Source organism: Diadema antillarum, unplaced genomic scaffold, assembly GCF_040938485.1.
Source record: "Diadema antillarum isolate AM-2024a unplaced genomic scaffold, OU_Dant_1.0 scf00000126, whole genome shotgun sequence".
Lineage (NCBI taxonomy): Eukaryota > Metazoa > Echinodermata > Echinoidea > Diadematoida > Diadematidae > Diadema > Diadema antillarum.
In genome coordinates this window covers 2,012,501-2,027,441 of record NW_027271015.1, presented here as the reverse complement: position 1 = coordinate 2,027,441, position 14,941 = coordinate 2,012,501, and the positions used below count along the sequence as shown (strand labels likewise).

The 14,941-nt window shown below is 40.8% G+C and overlaps 1 protein-coding gene across 1 annotated transcript in view; it reads left to right on the top strand.

Moving 5' to 3' along the window:
• The first annotated feature begins 1,365 nt into the window (after positions 1 to 1,365).
• LOC139720303 (uncharacterized) overlaps positions 1,366 to 14,941 on the top strand; it is a 66,130-nt gene continuing 52,554 nt past the window's right edge. The window contains exon 1 of the mRNA XM_071631666.1: positions 1,366 to 1,478. Coding sequence (XP_071487767.1) covers positions 1,439 to 1,478 — 40 coding nt within the window. The 5' untranslated portion in view covers positions 1,366 to 1,438. The remainder of the gene's footprint in view (positions 1,479 to 14,941) is intronic.

The following is a 14,941-nucleotide window of genomic DNA, read 5'->3' as shown; positions in this document are numbered from 1 at the left end:
TGTGTGTGTGTGTGTGTGTGTGTGTGTGTGTGTTATTTATGTACGATCATGCGTACATATTTCCGCATCTCTTTGAAGTGGTGCATAATTATGACTAGTGTATATGGACCTGATACGAGGTGGGGGGGGGGGGGGGTTCGCCATGTCAAATTTAACTCAGTAAATCAGATTCAGATTGTTTTTTCCGGTAGGCCTATAGGTTGGTTGTAGCTTTATAGTATTCATGTGTGTTTTTACAGATTCCAACACTGTGGAATCATGCCTGTAACATTTTACTTGTACTTTTGATGAGTCTGGACTAAAAACTTGTCTGGGACGTTTATGAAAGAATGCTCTCAATCTCCTTGTACTCCTATAATTCTGTATATAAATCTCATTAGACCACCTCGCATGTCTCAAATATTGTTACTTATATCTCATGAATAACAAGTAAAGCTCAGTAGCATATACATATTTGATTGAAACTACAAAATGAACGTCAGCTAACAACATCTGCAGACACAGTCAGTCGTGGTAGGTAATACAGTCCCGTAGTGCGTTTAATATAGATGACAGATATAATTTATCATTCGGAGTGGGTCGAGGAAACATCAGATGATTGAAACAAACTCAAAGCCAATTCATCATCCTACGTCGATGTGGCATGAGATGACTTTGCTTGATCGCAAGAGTTGTGCAAGAAGTTGCTGGAGAACTTCAGGAACCCTGGGATCATGAGCAACAGTATGAGCTAGTTATCAAGTTAGGGCCTGTGCGCCATATTGGCGTATCCTATCCTACAGCAGTGAGGAGGTTGCGTGTGGAGCATAATGTGAGCCATGCCGTATATTTTACAAAGTTCCGTATAGACATAACCCTTGCATATTTGCACATCGATATACCCTCCGCTTGAATGCCCAGGTGTGAGTTCAACTTCCAGCCCGCATGACAACGGAGTAAAGTTCTCCTTTGCATCACATGATAATCTCGCGCTGCCCTTATTTAGTTCTCTTTTTCTAGTCGCTAAACACCAATGAACCAAAGAGCAAGATCCTAGCGCAGCCCGCGCGCCGAACGAAGTACAAGATAATAGTCCCTCCCTATCCTCTTATTGCTCGAGCGCTCAGCGATGGATGGGTTCCACTTCCAACCACATGTTAGAGAAAGACACAAGAGAAGAGGAGACAAGTCTACTGATGAATTATTCATGACTCCGCGCTCTCGGCGACTATGAGCAGTGGTTGGTCTCTGTGTAGTGTGTGTGTGTGTGTCTCGCTCTGTGTGTGTGTGTGTGTGTGTGTGTACAGTGTGTGTGTCTGGCGGAGGTTGAGAATGTGATGTGTATCCAGTGTGTCTGCGTAACGCCTGCAGTGCCAGAGAGCAATCGTCGTTTTGTATTGCTGTAAGCGAAATCCCGCATCCTCGATCAGTCAATGCGAGCAGCGGAGCTATTGGCATCATGTCTCGGCGTAAGCAGCCCGCCCCGGTCCGACTCCCCGGTAAGTTTGCCTTATACGTTAATTCTCCATCTTCTTCGAACTATTTCTACAAACCAACTGTAGAGTTGCTCTTCGTATTCCGTACTTTTCTCCTCTTGGAAAGTATTGATGGAGATTTGGATGAATGTCTGCTGCGGTGTTTACTGCGTGATGCTGCGGTATTTTCTAATTCTACACAATACTGCGTGCATCCTGAGTGATTCTTCCCTCCCGTGGTTGCGCGGAAGTTTTGTGATAATATCCATTGGAATGCAAGCGAGTGTGACCGAAAACGTGGGAGTGAGTTTGTAATTCAGTCCGTGTCATTGTTAGATATCAGATTGAGTATGTTTGCTGCAGATTTGGGGAGTGTGGAGATGACTGTTCATGCAGAAGATTTTGTTACAAAGTTTGATGAAGGTATTACCCAACATCATGGCGGCAGAAAATGCCGTTCAAAGCACAGCTCATTTGTACATCACCCCCATGTGCGCTTCCTTATTCGTGAAACTAAAGTAAGTCTTCCAGTTTAAACGAGTCCCTGTATCTGTATCAACTTACACATGCAGCAACTGATTTGAGAGCATCTCAGAATCTTTGGTAAGTGCAAATGATAAAGCACCCCTCCCCCCCCCCCCCGCTCCGCAGAACACCAGCCATCTTTGTATAGGTTACGTTCATCCCCGACTTATAGCCCCGCACACCTTACAAGTCAAGTGAGCTGAGTTGAAGAGAAAGGATTTGAAAAGGAAGGAGGAAGTTTGCATTGGGGAAGTGAGAATTAAATGACCGTATCGCCATGACCGAGGCATGGCACAGCGCGCGTTAATCGTACTCTCCTCTTTTTATATCAGAGCCTCTATGATACAAGTAGTACTAAGTTAGTAGTACGAACTGTACTAAGCCGGAGTAATATGTCTACTCATCTCTTCTTTTGTTCTGTTTCGCATTCCTTTTAAACCGTAGGGAAGTGACGCAGATTCTCATCTTTATGATGCGACTTTTTTAATGTTCCCTTACCATGAAATTGAAAACTATGAGGAAACCAAGTGTTGGGTCAGTACTGCATAAAGTGTCTAGAATAGGTTCGCTTCTTCTTTCTAAACTGCTCCGTCACACACAAACAGTAGTAATCATGGTAATTACGTTTCCTCCTTTTTATAAAGCCTCTCTCAACATAACATGATTGTGCATGTGATACACACTGCACTGTTGTCCGTTTAATACAGTAGTTGGCTCGCATATCAAGTGATGAATGTAACGGTGTACATACCTGTCCTTTTAATATTCTGCGTATGTGTGCGTGCGGAAGCGTGCATGTTTTTGTGTGAATGCTTGAAATTCTACTTTTTAGACAACTCTAGGTAGATCCGTGACGTATCCTAAATCTTGCATGCCGTTGTGTATTTTCATCATAATCCCGTACATGGAGAAGTTTTTTGTTTTCTTGTTTTTTGTTTTGTTTTGTTTTGTTTTTTCATGAGGATGCGCGATGCATGATGAGCCAAAGTGCCGAAGCGCGCGCTATGTGTGTGAGTTCGCGCTATGTGTTTTATTTACCGTGGTGGTGATGTGATGCAGTGGGCAAACTTTGAACCTTACGTGATGTGTGAAGAAGACGGACTTGAAAAATCGGCCATGCCACTGCACTGAACCAGCGCGCTAATCCGTGGCGGGATCGTTTGCGCTTGAAGACCCGATTGCTATTGTTCAAGATTTACGGTATGAAAGAATGAAGAGAGGAGGAGGGGGAAATGATCTAAACCCTCGGCGAATCGAGGAAAGCTTTAATGATAAATCAACAACGTTATCCGTTCTTTTGATTTGATGTAAATAACAAGCTATTACTGTCACTTCCTTGATTCTTACCTCAATAATCTTGTAAGTTGTGATAATATTTGTCTCCTTTTGCGTTTTGTAACGTTTCGCCGGAATTTTCTATGCATCGAACTCGATGCATATTATGCAAGATTTCGAAGAGGTACCGGTACATACAACTGTACTCTAAATTGTCTGGAAATCTGTGTCCGATGGTTTCGTGAGTTTCAAGAAAAGTTTGTTTGTTGTTTGCTTTATTTTTCTTGTTCAATCTGGTCATGCCCTTGGAAATTGATATAAGTTTGAGCTTTTGCTGAAGATCACCACAAGACGAACTTTCATGCATGATTTTAATGCGTGGTGCTCGATTCTGTCTTGGCACCCTTTCCCCCCATACGTCTCGGCTATGTGCTCTCTTGGTTGATGAAGATAACGCTGCATTGATAACTTGCGGTGCTTGTAGTGTGTTGTTCACGACAACGCCCATTTTACGTACGGATCGCTGTGCCTTTGGCCTCGATTCGGTCGATCGCCCGTGCACCACAGAACTCCCCATCAGCGATGTGGGCTGTAAAACGCACTAGCGTCGACTCGCGTATGGAGGAGACCTGTTTGATACGTGTAACACCTTCAACATAAAAAAAAAAAAGAGAAAATAGTCATGGTACAAAGAGAAGTGAGAATCAACTCAGGCAGTTCTGCAAGTTTGCTAGAGCTGTTTGCTACTCAATGCTAGAGCTGGCATACAGTACAGCTGAGGGTAAAACTACATCGTCTAAAGACAAAAATGGGAATACCATCTAACTTAATATGGGAAGGATTTGAGTTGTGTTTTTGTTTTGTTTTGTTTATGTTTCAAGATACTCTGTAGGCCTATTCAATTCATGATTGTCTCTTTGGTAATATGTCCAGAGAATCAGTTTGATGCATCCTTGAGATACAAACACATTTGTAAATTCTGCAATAGGCTATGATGCATTTCTCTCCTTTTTGTTCTCTCTCACCTGGTATCAGTTTAGATGGAGAACTTCAATAAAAAGAAAGTTACAGGTAATTGCTTCATTCTTAAGGTGAATGCTATTTAATGACAGGCAACATCTCCCAAATCTAGTTTAACAAGGAGATCAACAACAGGGATCTGAAGTCGGAGATTGGCCAAGAGAAGGGAAGTTCATGGAGTCGGGACTTGGTCTTGCTGGCCAGATATTTGGCCCAACGTGTAGATAACTAAGAATTCTTTGCCATAAAAGTGAGTGCCGGCTGATTCTTGCCCTTATCACTTATTGCCATCACTTCCTTGAGCACCTTTTTGTACATCCTGCCTGTCTTCCCTTCATCCTTCTATAGACCTTACCCCCCTTTTCTCCACTGACCTTCATCAACTGTGCACTCCACCTGACTTTGCCTTTTGTCTTTTTATTCTCTCTCGCAGTTCATTCTTTTTCTCTTCTTTTTTTTTCTTTGGTCTTTTATTGGGTTTTGACGTGGTTTGAGATGCACACACCTTGACCCTTATGAGAGATATCAAGAGTTTGTTGTTTAGAGGGAGCGAGGTGACTTTTGTTAGCTCAGCGCCGGCTGAAGAGGGTGTGCATATCGTGGGTCGAACTAGGTCCACATGCCGCACTCTTGGGAAGACCCAACTGTGTCTCTCTGCCTGTACACATGTATGCAAATCTGCTGTTCAACCATGCCCGCATTAGACTATTATTGATTTGTCGTCAAGTAAGTGAGGCCATTGTGTCGCATGAGCAGCGCAGAGTGAGGGGCCACGTTATCCTGATGCTGGAGTTCCGAGCGAGCAGCCCCCGGTTTGAAAGGGGGAAGTGAGACAGGGACAGAGACAGCAGCAGAGAGAGAGAGGGAGAGAGAAAAGAAAGAAAAGAGGGTGGGGGTAGTTAAACAGAGACAAGAGACAAACGGAAAGACTGAGGCAGAAGGGGCATGATGCTGCTGGGAAAGAACGAGGAGTTATAAAAAAAAAAAGTTGCAAAGAATTTAGGAGAAAAAGAGAAGAAGAGGGCAGGCAGAAGAGGGGATGGAGCATATTAAAGAATTCTCAGAGAGAGAGAGAGAGGATAGGGCAATTGGGAAAGGGTATTGGACATCTTATCTCCCCCTCCCCCCTCCCCCCCAAAGAAAAGAAGATGTATGGCAAGGTTGCCCAAAGGATGATGTGCAACCAAGTAAGATGAAAATTGTGATGACAGTAACATTTTCATAATGCAAGCTCTTTTTCCTCGCCTTGGTTTGACCAAGGAGCTCCTTGGTTTGACAGTTTAAATCAGCTTTGTTAGAGCTACCCTTACCCAGGAGCTTTAAAGAGGATATTCACCCCCCCCCCCATATTTAAAGTAAACTCCAAAAGAAAGAGAGAGAGAAAAAAAAAAAAAAACCTAAAGAATGTTCCAAAAATGTCAAAAAATCAGATAAGAAATAAATGACATTTTGAAATGTCACATTTTTTCGGAAAACATTTCTTGACCAGTCCTTATGAATATTCAAATGAGCAAGTTGATGATGTCATGCCCTCACAACTTTTCATGTATACATGTTGTACATGGACATTCATAAAAGTTGCTATTTTTAGCTAATTACAGGTAAAAGCATATTCCCATACTAAAATATATCAGAGATAGCATTTCTTTTTTTTTTTGGGGGGGGGGGTTTATGGAAAGTTTCATAATAAAGCTGAAATATAAGATTTTTGTCATTTCTGTATATGAAATGACTAAGAAATTGGGAGAGCATGACATCATCAACTGGCTGATTTTAATATTCATATTGACTGGTCAAGAAGTGTTTTCCGAGAAATTTAGAAATTTCAGAGTGTCGTAACTTCCTTATATCTTATCTGATTTTGATCGTTTTTGCACTGTTCTGCAGATGTTTTTCTCTATCTTTTGAAATTGATGAAATTTTGGAGTGGATTTCTTCTTTAAGGTGACACGAAGTGGAGGTTTTTGCCATCCAAAAGTTTGTTTATGAGAGGGAGAAAAGATGAGTAGTAAAAATGTATTAAGAAACATTCTTGTATGATTTACAATTCTGACTCGTTAGAACATCCCGATGATAAAGGAAGAAGGAAAAGAAAAGGAAACACAAGCAGTTATGTCAGCATAGTAACGGTTGATATTGGATTCTTGATAAAACACACAAAAAATATACATTGTATAGGTGAGAATTCAGATTTTAACTTTTTGCATGATAATTAGACACCACTAAATGAAATGTTAAGAAGCCTACAATTCTAAGAGGAATTCAAAGTTTATTTGATGAAAAACGGTTTTGAAATGGCTGAGATATCCAAAAAGAAAGTAGAACAAAGCGATCCCCCGAAAAAATGGGCCCCACCTTTTATTAGGATTGCATGTTTTGGATATCCCAGTCGTTTCAAAACCAGTTTTCATCAAATAAACTTTTAATTCCTCTTAGAATTATGTGCTCTTTCATATTTCATAAGAGGTTTCTCTTCTAAAAAAAATCATCAAGAAATGTTGGAACCCTCAAACCCCATCTCAATGGAAACTGTACCACCCCTTTAAAAAGACGGATGTACAGCAATGGTGCTGTTATTTGGTAGTATGTAGTAGAAAGGGATGAGGTGCTCTAATTTTCTCTAACGTCTACAATCATTTGTGTTTTCTCAAAGGGTTCTTTTCCTGTTCTCCCAACCCCAACCCACATATTTCTCCCTTCCTCTGTTATTTATGCTGGTATCTACTTCTCCTCGTATTTCTTTGCATCACATCAAAATAGTTGACAGGATTTCTTTGTGGCCTTTAGTCTCTATAGTTTGAAGGAAACTATGAAAAGACAAAAAAAAAGGACCAACAGCAGCAGAACAACAACAACAATAACAATCGAACTTTACTCCAGACTTAGACATCCTGAGTTGTTTTCCTTTCCAAATATGCGAGCTGCACTCTGCTATGAAGACTGCGTGTTCATAAAAGCATGTCAGCCTTGCCGAAGAAAAGAGAAGAAAGGTTGGAGCTGCTGAGAGCTGGCTGCCTGGACCCCAATGCAAAGAAAAGAGGGAGACGGCAAAGAATTCTCTTTTGCTGTAGCAATGGAAAATAAGTCATCCATTCATGAGATTAGATGGAATTTGCCGTGTGCCGGGGCAAAGAGAAAAAGTGGCCACGGTGCATCCTTCCCGTGTGACCTCTGTGTTTCTCTGGCAATAGAGATGGCTGCCTTCTCCCCTGTCTCACCAACCCGACTGCAAGGATAAAACTGATGGGTACCTGCCAACATGTGTGACATACCGTCAAACCAAATCTAGCGAAGTCAGTCGCACAGGCAGTAGACCCGTAGGCATGGAGCCATCATTTCCGAAATGCCTACAAGAGAAGATGATGCCCGAAAAAGCAAAACCACCCACCCACCCCACACACACAATAAGGTGCCTTTTCATTACATGCCCAAGTGTACATTAGACAGTATTACAATGGTACTAGCCGCTGTTTGTGTTTATCTGTATTCATATTGAATGATGATGAATTGATGTGTATCAAATGAATGAACTTGTGGTCACATGTATACAGTAATCATTTTCTGTAGAGAAGAAAGTATTTGGTAATGGGCATATTGATTCCTGTTATCAAAGTGACAGTTTTAGAAAAGCTTGTGTCATATTTGTTCACACAACAATATTTTTAAAGAGAAGCTATGTACATTTTCTCCTAATTTCTGAATATCATCTACTAGTACTCGAAACCACAAGGGGTAGGAGCTTTTGATGAAACCTTTGAACACCTGTAAGTTGCTAATTGTATTCGTGAGTATGTGGGACTTGTGTAATTAGCATAGGTTATTGCAGGGTGTAAGTACTTCAATAGTCATGCTTTATTGTAGTCTTTGAAAGAATTCCCCATGGGGAGGGTGAATTAAAAATCATATTAAATGAAAGGAAAGGAACTAAAGGGAATCTCAATATTATAACATACTGCTTAGGCATCCATCTCAACATCTCTCTCTCTCGTGCTAGTTATACATGTTGCAGTTGCTGACAACATGACAAGATTGAAAGGAAGTATAGAGATTGGTGATTTTTTACTGGCTGACACCTCTGGAATTCATATACATTGTACGTTGTACTACATGTAGTATTTTGACTGTGGATCAACTGGATCCCCCCTCTATGCAATAGACCATTTGTCATGTCATATCAAATTCATAGTTCTCAATTGCCCGAATGTACATTGTAAGATGCAATTACATGTCATTTTTTTGCAATTTTTAAATGACTCTTCCAGTGATATTAGATCATACTTGTACACTTGTACAAGAAAATTGGTTGCTTTTTAAATGCACTTTCAAGAAAAGTGATTTATTTGATTGTATTTTGCATGAATCAAGTTAAGGAGTGCTATGCAAGCAGTGTCACTGCAGTATTAGGGAGGGGACTGTGATTTTTATGTGAGATGTCTTTATTGGTTAATATCGTCTGTTGAGAATGAGAAGGGCGTTAAGTTGTCTCAAACACTATGGGTTTAGTGGCAACTTAACGCCCTTATCATTCTCAACCGACGATATGGAAATACTTATTCTTAGATTTGTAAGGTGTCACTTAAAAGTTTTATTGAGAAGTAGTCACTTGTTTCACTGATTTCTTTCAACACCTGCTTTTCATGGTGGCAACTCCTCCCCCAGACATATTTTCTCGCCTGAAGGGTTTTTCTCAAATGTCTCATTGTTTGCTTCATTTATGAAACACCTGAAATGAAGACAGCACTGAGTAATTCATTTTTTTCCCCCATCTCTTTTCTGTGATTTCCTCAAACCAACCATTGACCGCGAGAATTTAGTAAGAGCGAAAACAAGATTGAGAAATGAAGAGGTAGGGCATCATCTCTTCATCTGGACCACTTGTCTCTGCGACTTGGCTCCATGGCTGGTTGAGTTAAATCAGTGAGGCTCAAGTTCATTTGTTATTTGGGGATTTGCGTTGTTGCAAAGGCCCTCAACCATCTAATGTAACAATGACAATGGCAATGGCATTCCCTAGAGTCAGGATCATGAGCGAGCCCAGGCAAAAAGCAATGGAGTCCTCCCATTGTTTACGCCAAATACAGGCTTGTGCAGCAGACCGTGGCCTCAGCTTGGAATTCATCTTCCATTCAGCCTTGGTCATGAATCGCGCGACATTCCGCAAGTTTTCAGAGCAGGGAGATGCACGGGCCTGTGATCCATGCATTGCTGGTGTATCCTGCCGTAGATGATTGTCCTAAGTTTCCGCTATATCTTTCCCTCCCTCTCTTGGCTTTGGGCGCCTCCTCTTTTCTACCGGAGTCTGCATGCATCACTTGGGTTCTGTTTTCATCTTCTCTAGAGCTCTCCCCCTCCGTCTCCCAGTCAAAGCTCTTCAGCATGGCTTTTTAGTGAACTATCCAAACAAGAAAACTGAAGAATGTTTGAACAGTTTAATCACTAGGTTTGCTGCCAAGCAGGCAGTCAAAAGAGATTAAAGACCGCCTCTTTGATCATCATTTTTTTTTCCCGCCCAAACTCATTCACAAGCTTTCTTCTCATTGCCTGTAATTATCAGGTTTTTCAGGTTTGGAAAACTTGGTATCATACTCCTTCACATGGCTATGTTTTGTTTCAAGTTTCAGTTGAAAGAAATTTTACTTTGTGCGGCAATTATCACTCTGCCATTGCCATACGATCCATTTCCCTTGTGAAACAGATTTTGAGCGATGGTGTGGTTCACAGTTCTGCATGTCTTTAACACGACTGCAGTGCAGGCGTGCCAAATTTGTTTCTCTGAGGAGACATCAAGCGGTTGTCCAGACTGTGCAGAATGATACTTTCTTTAATGTTCAGTCCCTATCTCTTGAAGTACACCAAGTGGAAACATTTAAAGAATCCATTTAGGGATATTCTCCTTCATGTGTTGGAGTTCTTGTGTGTGTGTTAATTTGTCGTGATGTGACTTCATTGCGGATTAAAAGCAAACTCCCATTCAAGCATTTGTGAAAGGTCAAAGGTCACAGATCTTTAGTACGTTCTTCAGATGTGCAGGCATTTTCCCTTGCAGTCAGTGAATGGCTATTGATTGATAAGGGTACTGTAATTTGGCAAAATGACCTCTCTTCAAGGCACCAGTAATGCTATATTGGCAGATAATCGCTATAGAATTAGTGAGAAGAAGAGATTCAGAAAGTGACATGAAAACATGTGAACAAAACCAGGAGAATTTACCCCCAAAAGTGAATATTCATGAGTACTCCTTGAGGGTACTCAGTTAAGAGAAAAGCAACATGGCCATGAGCAAAGGGAGGTATTGGAAATTGGTCAAATTTTGTTTGTCTTCTGTTGTGTTCATTTGGCTCCTTGACAGAGCAATTACAGTGATGACACTGGCATGATATACAGCTGTATGTATACCGTAAAGTTCCGTGTATAAGACGCACTAATTTTTCGTCGGAAAACATTGAAAATCGGGGGTGCGTCGTATACACGGGTACAGTCGAATCACGGAAAAAAATCCGTCATGTACACCCAATTTTATAAGGCCAACTTGGGGCCATGTATGCCCATCGACGTTTGGAAGGTAAGCAATCACTAAAACTTACGGATAAATGAGCGATCTTTCAATCTGGACACACACAAAAGCTGCAAATACGAGATAAACTTACACATGTACATCGGCCTTGTGCAGTAACGATGTATCAATCTGGCCATAGACAACAGCTGTAACAGCACTGCTGTATGCTACCGATGTCAGTCTACCAAGCTACCAACAGCCAGCCTAGTAGCTGGAATACGCGATGTACAGGTATCATTACTAAATTACCGATACTGTAAAACTTATCAATGTACTAGTATCAATATGGCCATAGACAAAAGCTGTAAAATACGGAGTAGGATCGACACTATGTCACCGTAAATATGAACGATGTGTGAAGCATGCATGCATAATATCCATGTCGTTCGTTTGCTCTTCATTTCACGAGGCCAGCTAGGATAGCATAGCTACACTGTAGCTAGCTAGCTAGCTGGCATTTCCAAGCCTTTGGCAAAGGCAGCAGCTGTGCAGAGAGGCTTTTGCAATGGACTCGCGTGCACACAGCGATCGGATCGTAGCGCGCTTGCCCGTTGCGCGCTGTGTGTGCAAGTCCATTGCTCTCTGTGAGCGTGTGCTGAAATTATAGCGAGCTGCCTTTTGCAAAAGGCTAGCACTGTGCATACAAGCATGGTACAAGAGACACATGTTACTGGTAATCCTAAACAACAGTGAGTGTAATTACCGTACGCACCGTACGTCTCACCGTATGATCCCTCTGCTACACTTGTTGATGTTTTTCTTATTTTTCGTAATGAACCTTCCAGTCTGACATGCGTCAATATGCGAGACACCCTCTGCTATGTATGACAGCAAAGATCGTACTGTACACTCATGAGTACGATATGCATGACACATGTACCACGATTGAAAGGTGAAACAATAGCAAGTGAGTACTGAGACAAGTCTCGCATTTTGTGTTTTCCATATTTTGCCGATGTCCGATGAATACCGTTAAAAGAAAGTATAAAAGTATAAAAGAAAACGAAAAATAGAGCAAATACATGCTGCATTCTAGGGAAATTTTGAGCTGAAATAACATGTATGACACACGCAATATTTGCGTGGAAATTTTAGTTTGTTTTTTTTTTTAATTTTAGGTCCGAAAGTAGGGGTGCGTCTTATACACGGGTGCGTCTTATACACGGAACTTTACGGTACACAAAATATTCTTAGTGCTGAAAATGTAAAAAAAACATAATCATAATGATTATGTGTCAGTATTCAGCAGAGGATGCATCTTGGATCTTCGAAATAAGAAATATTTGACAACCTCATAACAATAACGGATATCTGTTTAAGATAATATTTTTTTTTGGTCTCTTGAATCTTTAGCAAGTGTGAATTTTTGGGCCATTGATATTAAGATGTCTTGATGCCAAAATGGCAAATTCTTGTTGTGGCTATAGGAAACTATGTTAGATGATTTACTGACATTAAGATTGTCACATCTGTAGTGCTTGCCTCACTAACACATCTTTGATTTCACTCATTTCACATAAAGCAAGTTTTTTTTTCTTTTCGTTTCCAGGAAGTGACTTTCTCGGTGTGGGTCAAACCCGCCTCCCGATACAGAGACAGGAATATCCTGGTAACACATACCAGTATTCCAGCATGACAATGCTCATTTAATACTGCAGCCAGGTCAAAGTTTATCAAACCATGACAAGAACTGTACGTTATTTGCATGAATTTCATACTTGATCTTGAATGACATCAGTGCAGTAGAAGCAACTGCTGACTGAGAGAAATTGAGTCAAATCAGGCAAACTTATGAGCATCATGACAATGTGAGTGTTGGAACATCAAAGTCATGGAAACCTGGGGTGGTATTCTGAAATCCCTCCTAGGAAGAAATTTCTTCCTAAGTCAGGATTTTTTCCTAAGTGGTATTCTGAAAATCTTCCTAAGTTTCTTCCTAAGTCTGTTCCTAAGTTTTTTTCCTAGACTTAGGAAAAAACTTAGGAAAGGGGCGGGAGTATGCATATTTCTGACTTAGGAAGAAGTTGGTGTTCTAGAATGTACTTAGGAAAGAATTTTAGGATAATATTTAGGAAAGCTCCACTCCTGTCCTAAGTTCGTTGTTAAGAATAGCAAGCTGCAGACATCGTGATAGGCGCGCTTGTCAGTCTCTGCGCGTACATGTACCTTGATACGCGAAATGAGCATGAGAAAGGGAACATGCCGTGCACACATGTATTTGACCCTACGTCATAGTAATATGCGATTGTCATTGGTTAGTTCCTTATGATACGGCATTTCGTATTGGCTTAAGAAAGGACGTGGGCGGGGATAAGGATAGCCTAATTTGCATTAAGAAGTGCCTAGGAAGAAATTTCAGAATACCAATTTTGTCTTTCCTAGGCACTTCTTAAGTTTCTGACTTAGGAAGAAACTTAGGAAGAAACTTAGGAAGATTTTCAGAATACCACCCCTGTTTTAGTAGGCTAATCTGTGAGGGCCTCTCACAATGGCTTCCACGGTTGCATGGCATGACAAGATGTCCTATACGCAGAAGAGTCCTCACATGATTGTCCTATCAAATACTGCTTACTTTATTTTCCTCAAAAGAAACCAAATCTCCGATCCTGTGCCCAAGATACATCTACATGTAAGATGCTGTGTTTCCACAATGGTGAACTCTCTATGAAGCACAATTAATTATAGACTAAGTTTGCATTTTGGACCATTTCATGTGCAGAGGGAATGAAAAATGCTGGTGTTTACAAGAGGTGGTTACAGTCCCATTACCATTGGAGCTTCACCGAACAGTCAGTTACATCACATTTTTATGATGTACGGATGTGCAATTGGTCAATCCTTGTTTGATATCACTCAATATTTTCAGTTATCTGAACCACTGCTCATTACTTGACATAAATCACTCTCAAAAAACAGTGTGATCCTCGTGAAAAGTTCTCCCATTACAACAAAACTGTAGCGGAGCCAGTACATGACTTTGGCCTGTGAATTGCAGCCGGAGTCCTAGCTCGCCACATCATGTACTGTGTGTGAGCCCAGTGCATCATCAGTTTCTATTGTGGAGTGTTGTGTTATCCAGGAAATAAGATCATGATATTTGATCATCCTCACTGTGTTTATGCTGGTTAGCTGTGGGGTGAATGGTTGGCAACACTTATGGCTTGTTTCAGAGTTGGTCAAGAGCAAGAAAGTGAGCTAACTGGACGAGATGCTGAATATCGTCTTCCTCTGATCCCACAACATCTGCCTCATACAATGTAAGCATAGGCTTTTTAAAATCTTGCAGAGTAGTCTCGAGTCTTGAGTCATTTCTGCTCATAATTATATAGTGAGACATGTCTCCTCAAGAGATGAATGAATATAAAGCATTGCCTATCTCATAGCAGTACAATTCTAGCAAAGTATGTGTAGAATGGTTACAATTATGTACAAATTGTGAGTAATGAACATGTGCTTACTAAAATCCGAAGCTGTAGGTTTGTGTAGTACACACGCAATGGAATTGCACGCATTTTCAAATGCAATAGTTAACCCAAACACATCAATGTATTATTTTGATTGTATGACATGTTCAAGTAATTTGTCATTACCGGATAGTACACATTAAGGAGCTCATTTTTTCATGCAGACCTATTGCAGGTGACAGAACAGGGGAGAGCTATGGCAGGCTATAATTTTCTCGTCTTGAGGTCGAAGCCATCATTCGGTGATGCAGGTATACGCTCACTGCCTGTAGAGGAGTAGAGATAACCAGGATGGGAAGTTTAATCGTACCAGCAAATTAATTTTCTTTCAAAGTGCATTGAGAGTGTGTTGTCTTGGCGCAGTCTCTTCTTGCAGGCATCCCAAACGCTGTTGCATACAGTATATCCCACAGCACACTTCATTTTTTTCATTCAGTGTCATTTTCAACAAAATTACAAATCTATACACAAAAAGATCATGCTTAACCCCCCCCCCACCCAAAACAACAACAACAACAACAAACAAACAAACAAACAAAAGCAAACAATGATGCATAAATTGCATGCATGTATTAATATACTCAGTAATCACACAGAATCATACGTTGTAAAGCGAGGTACTAGTACATGATGTTTACTATGTAGTG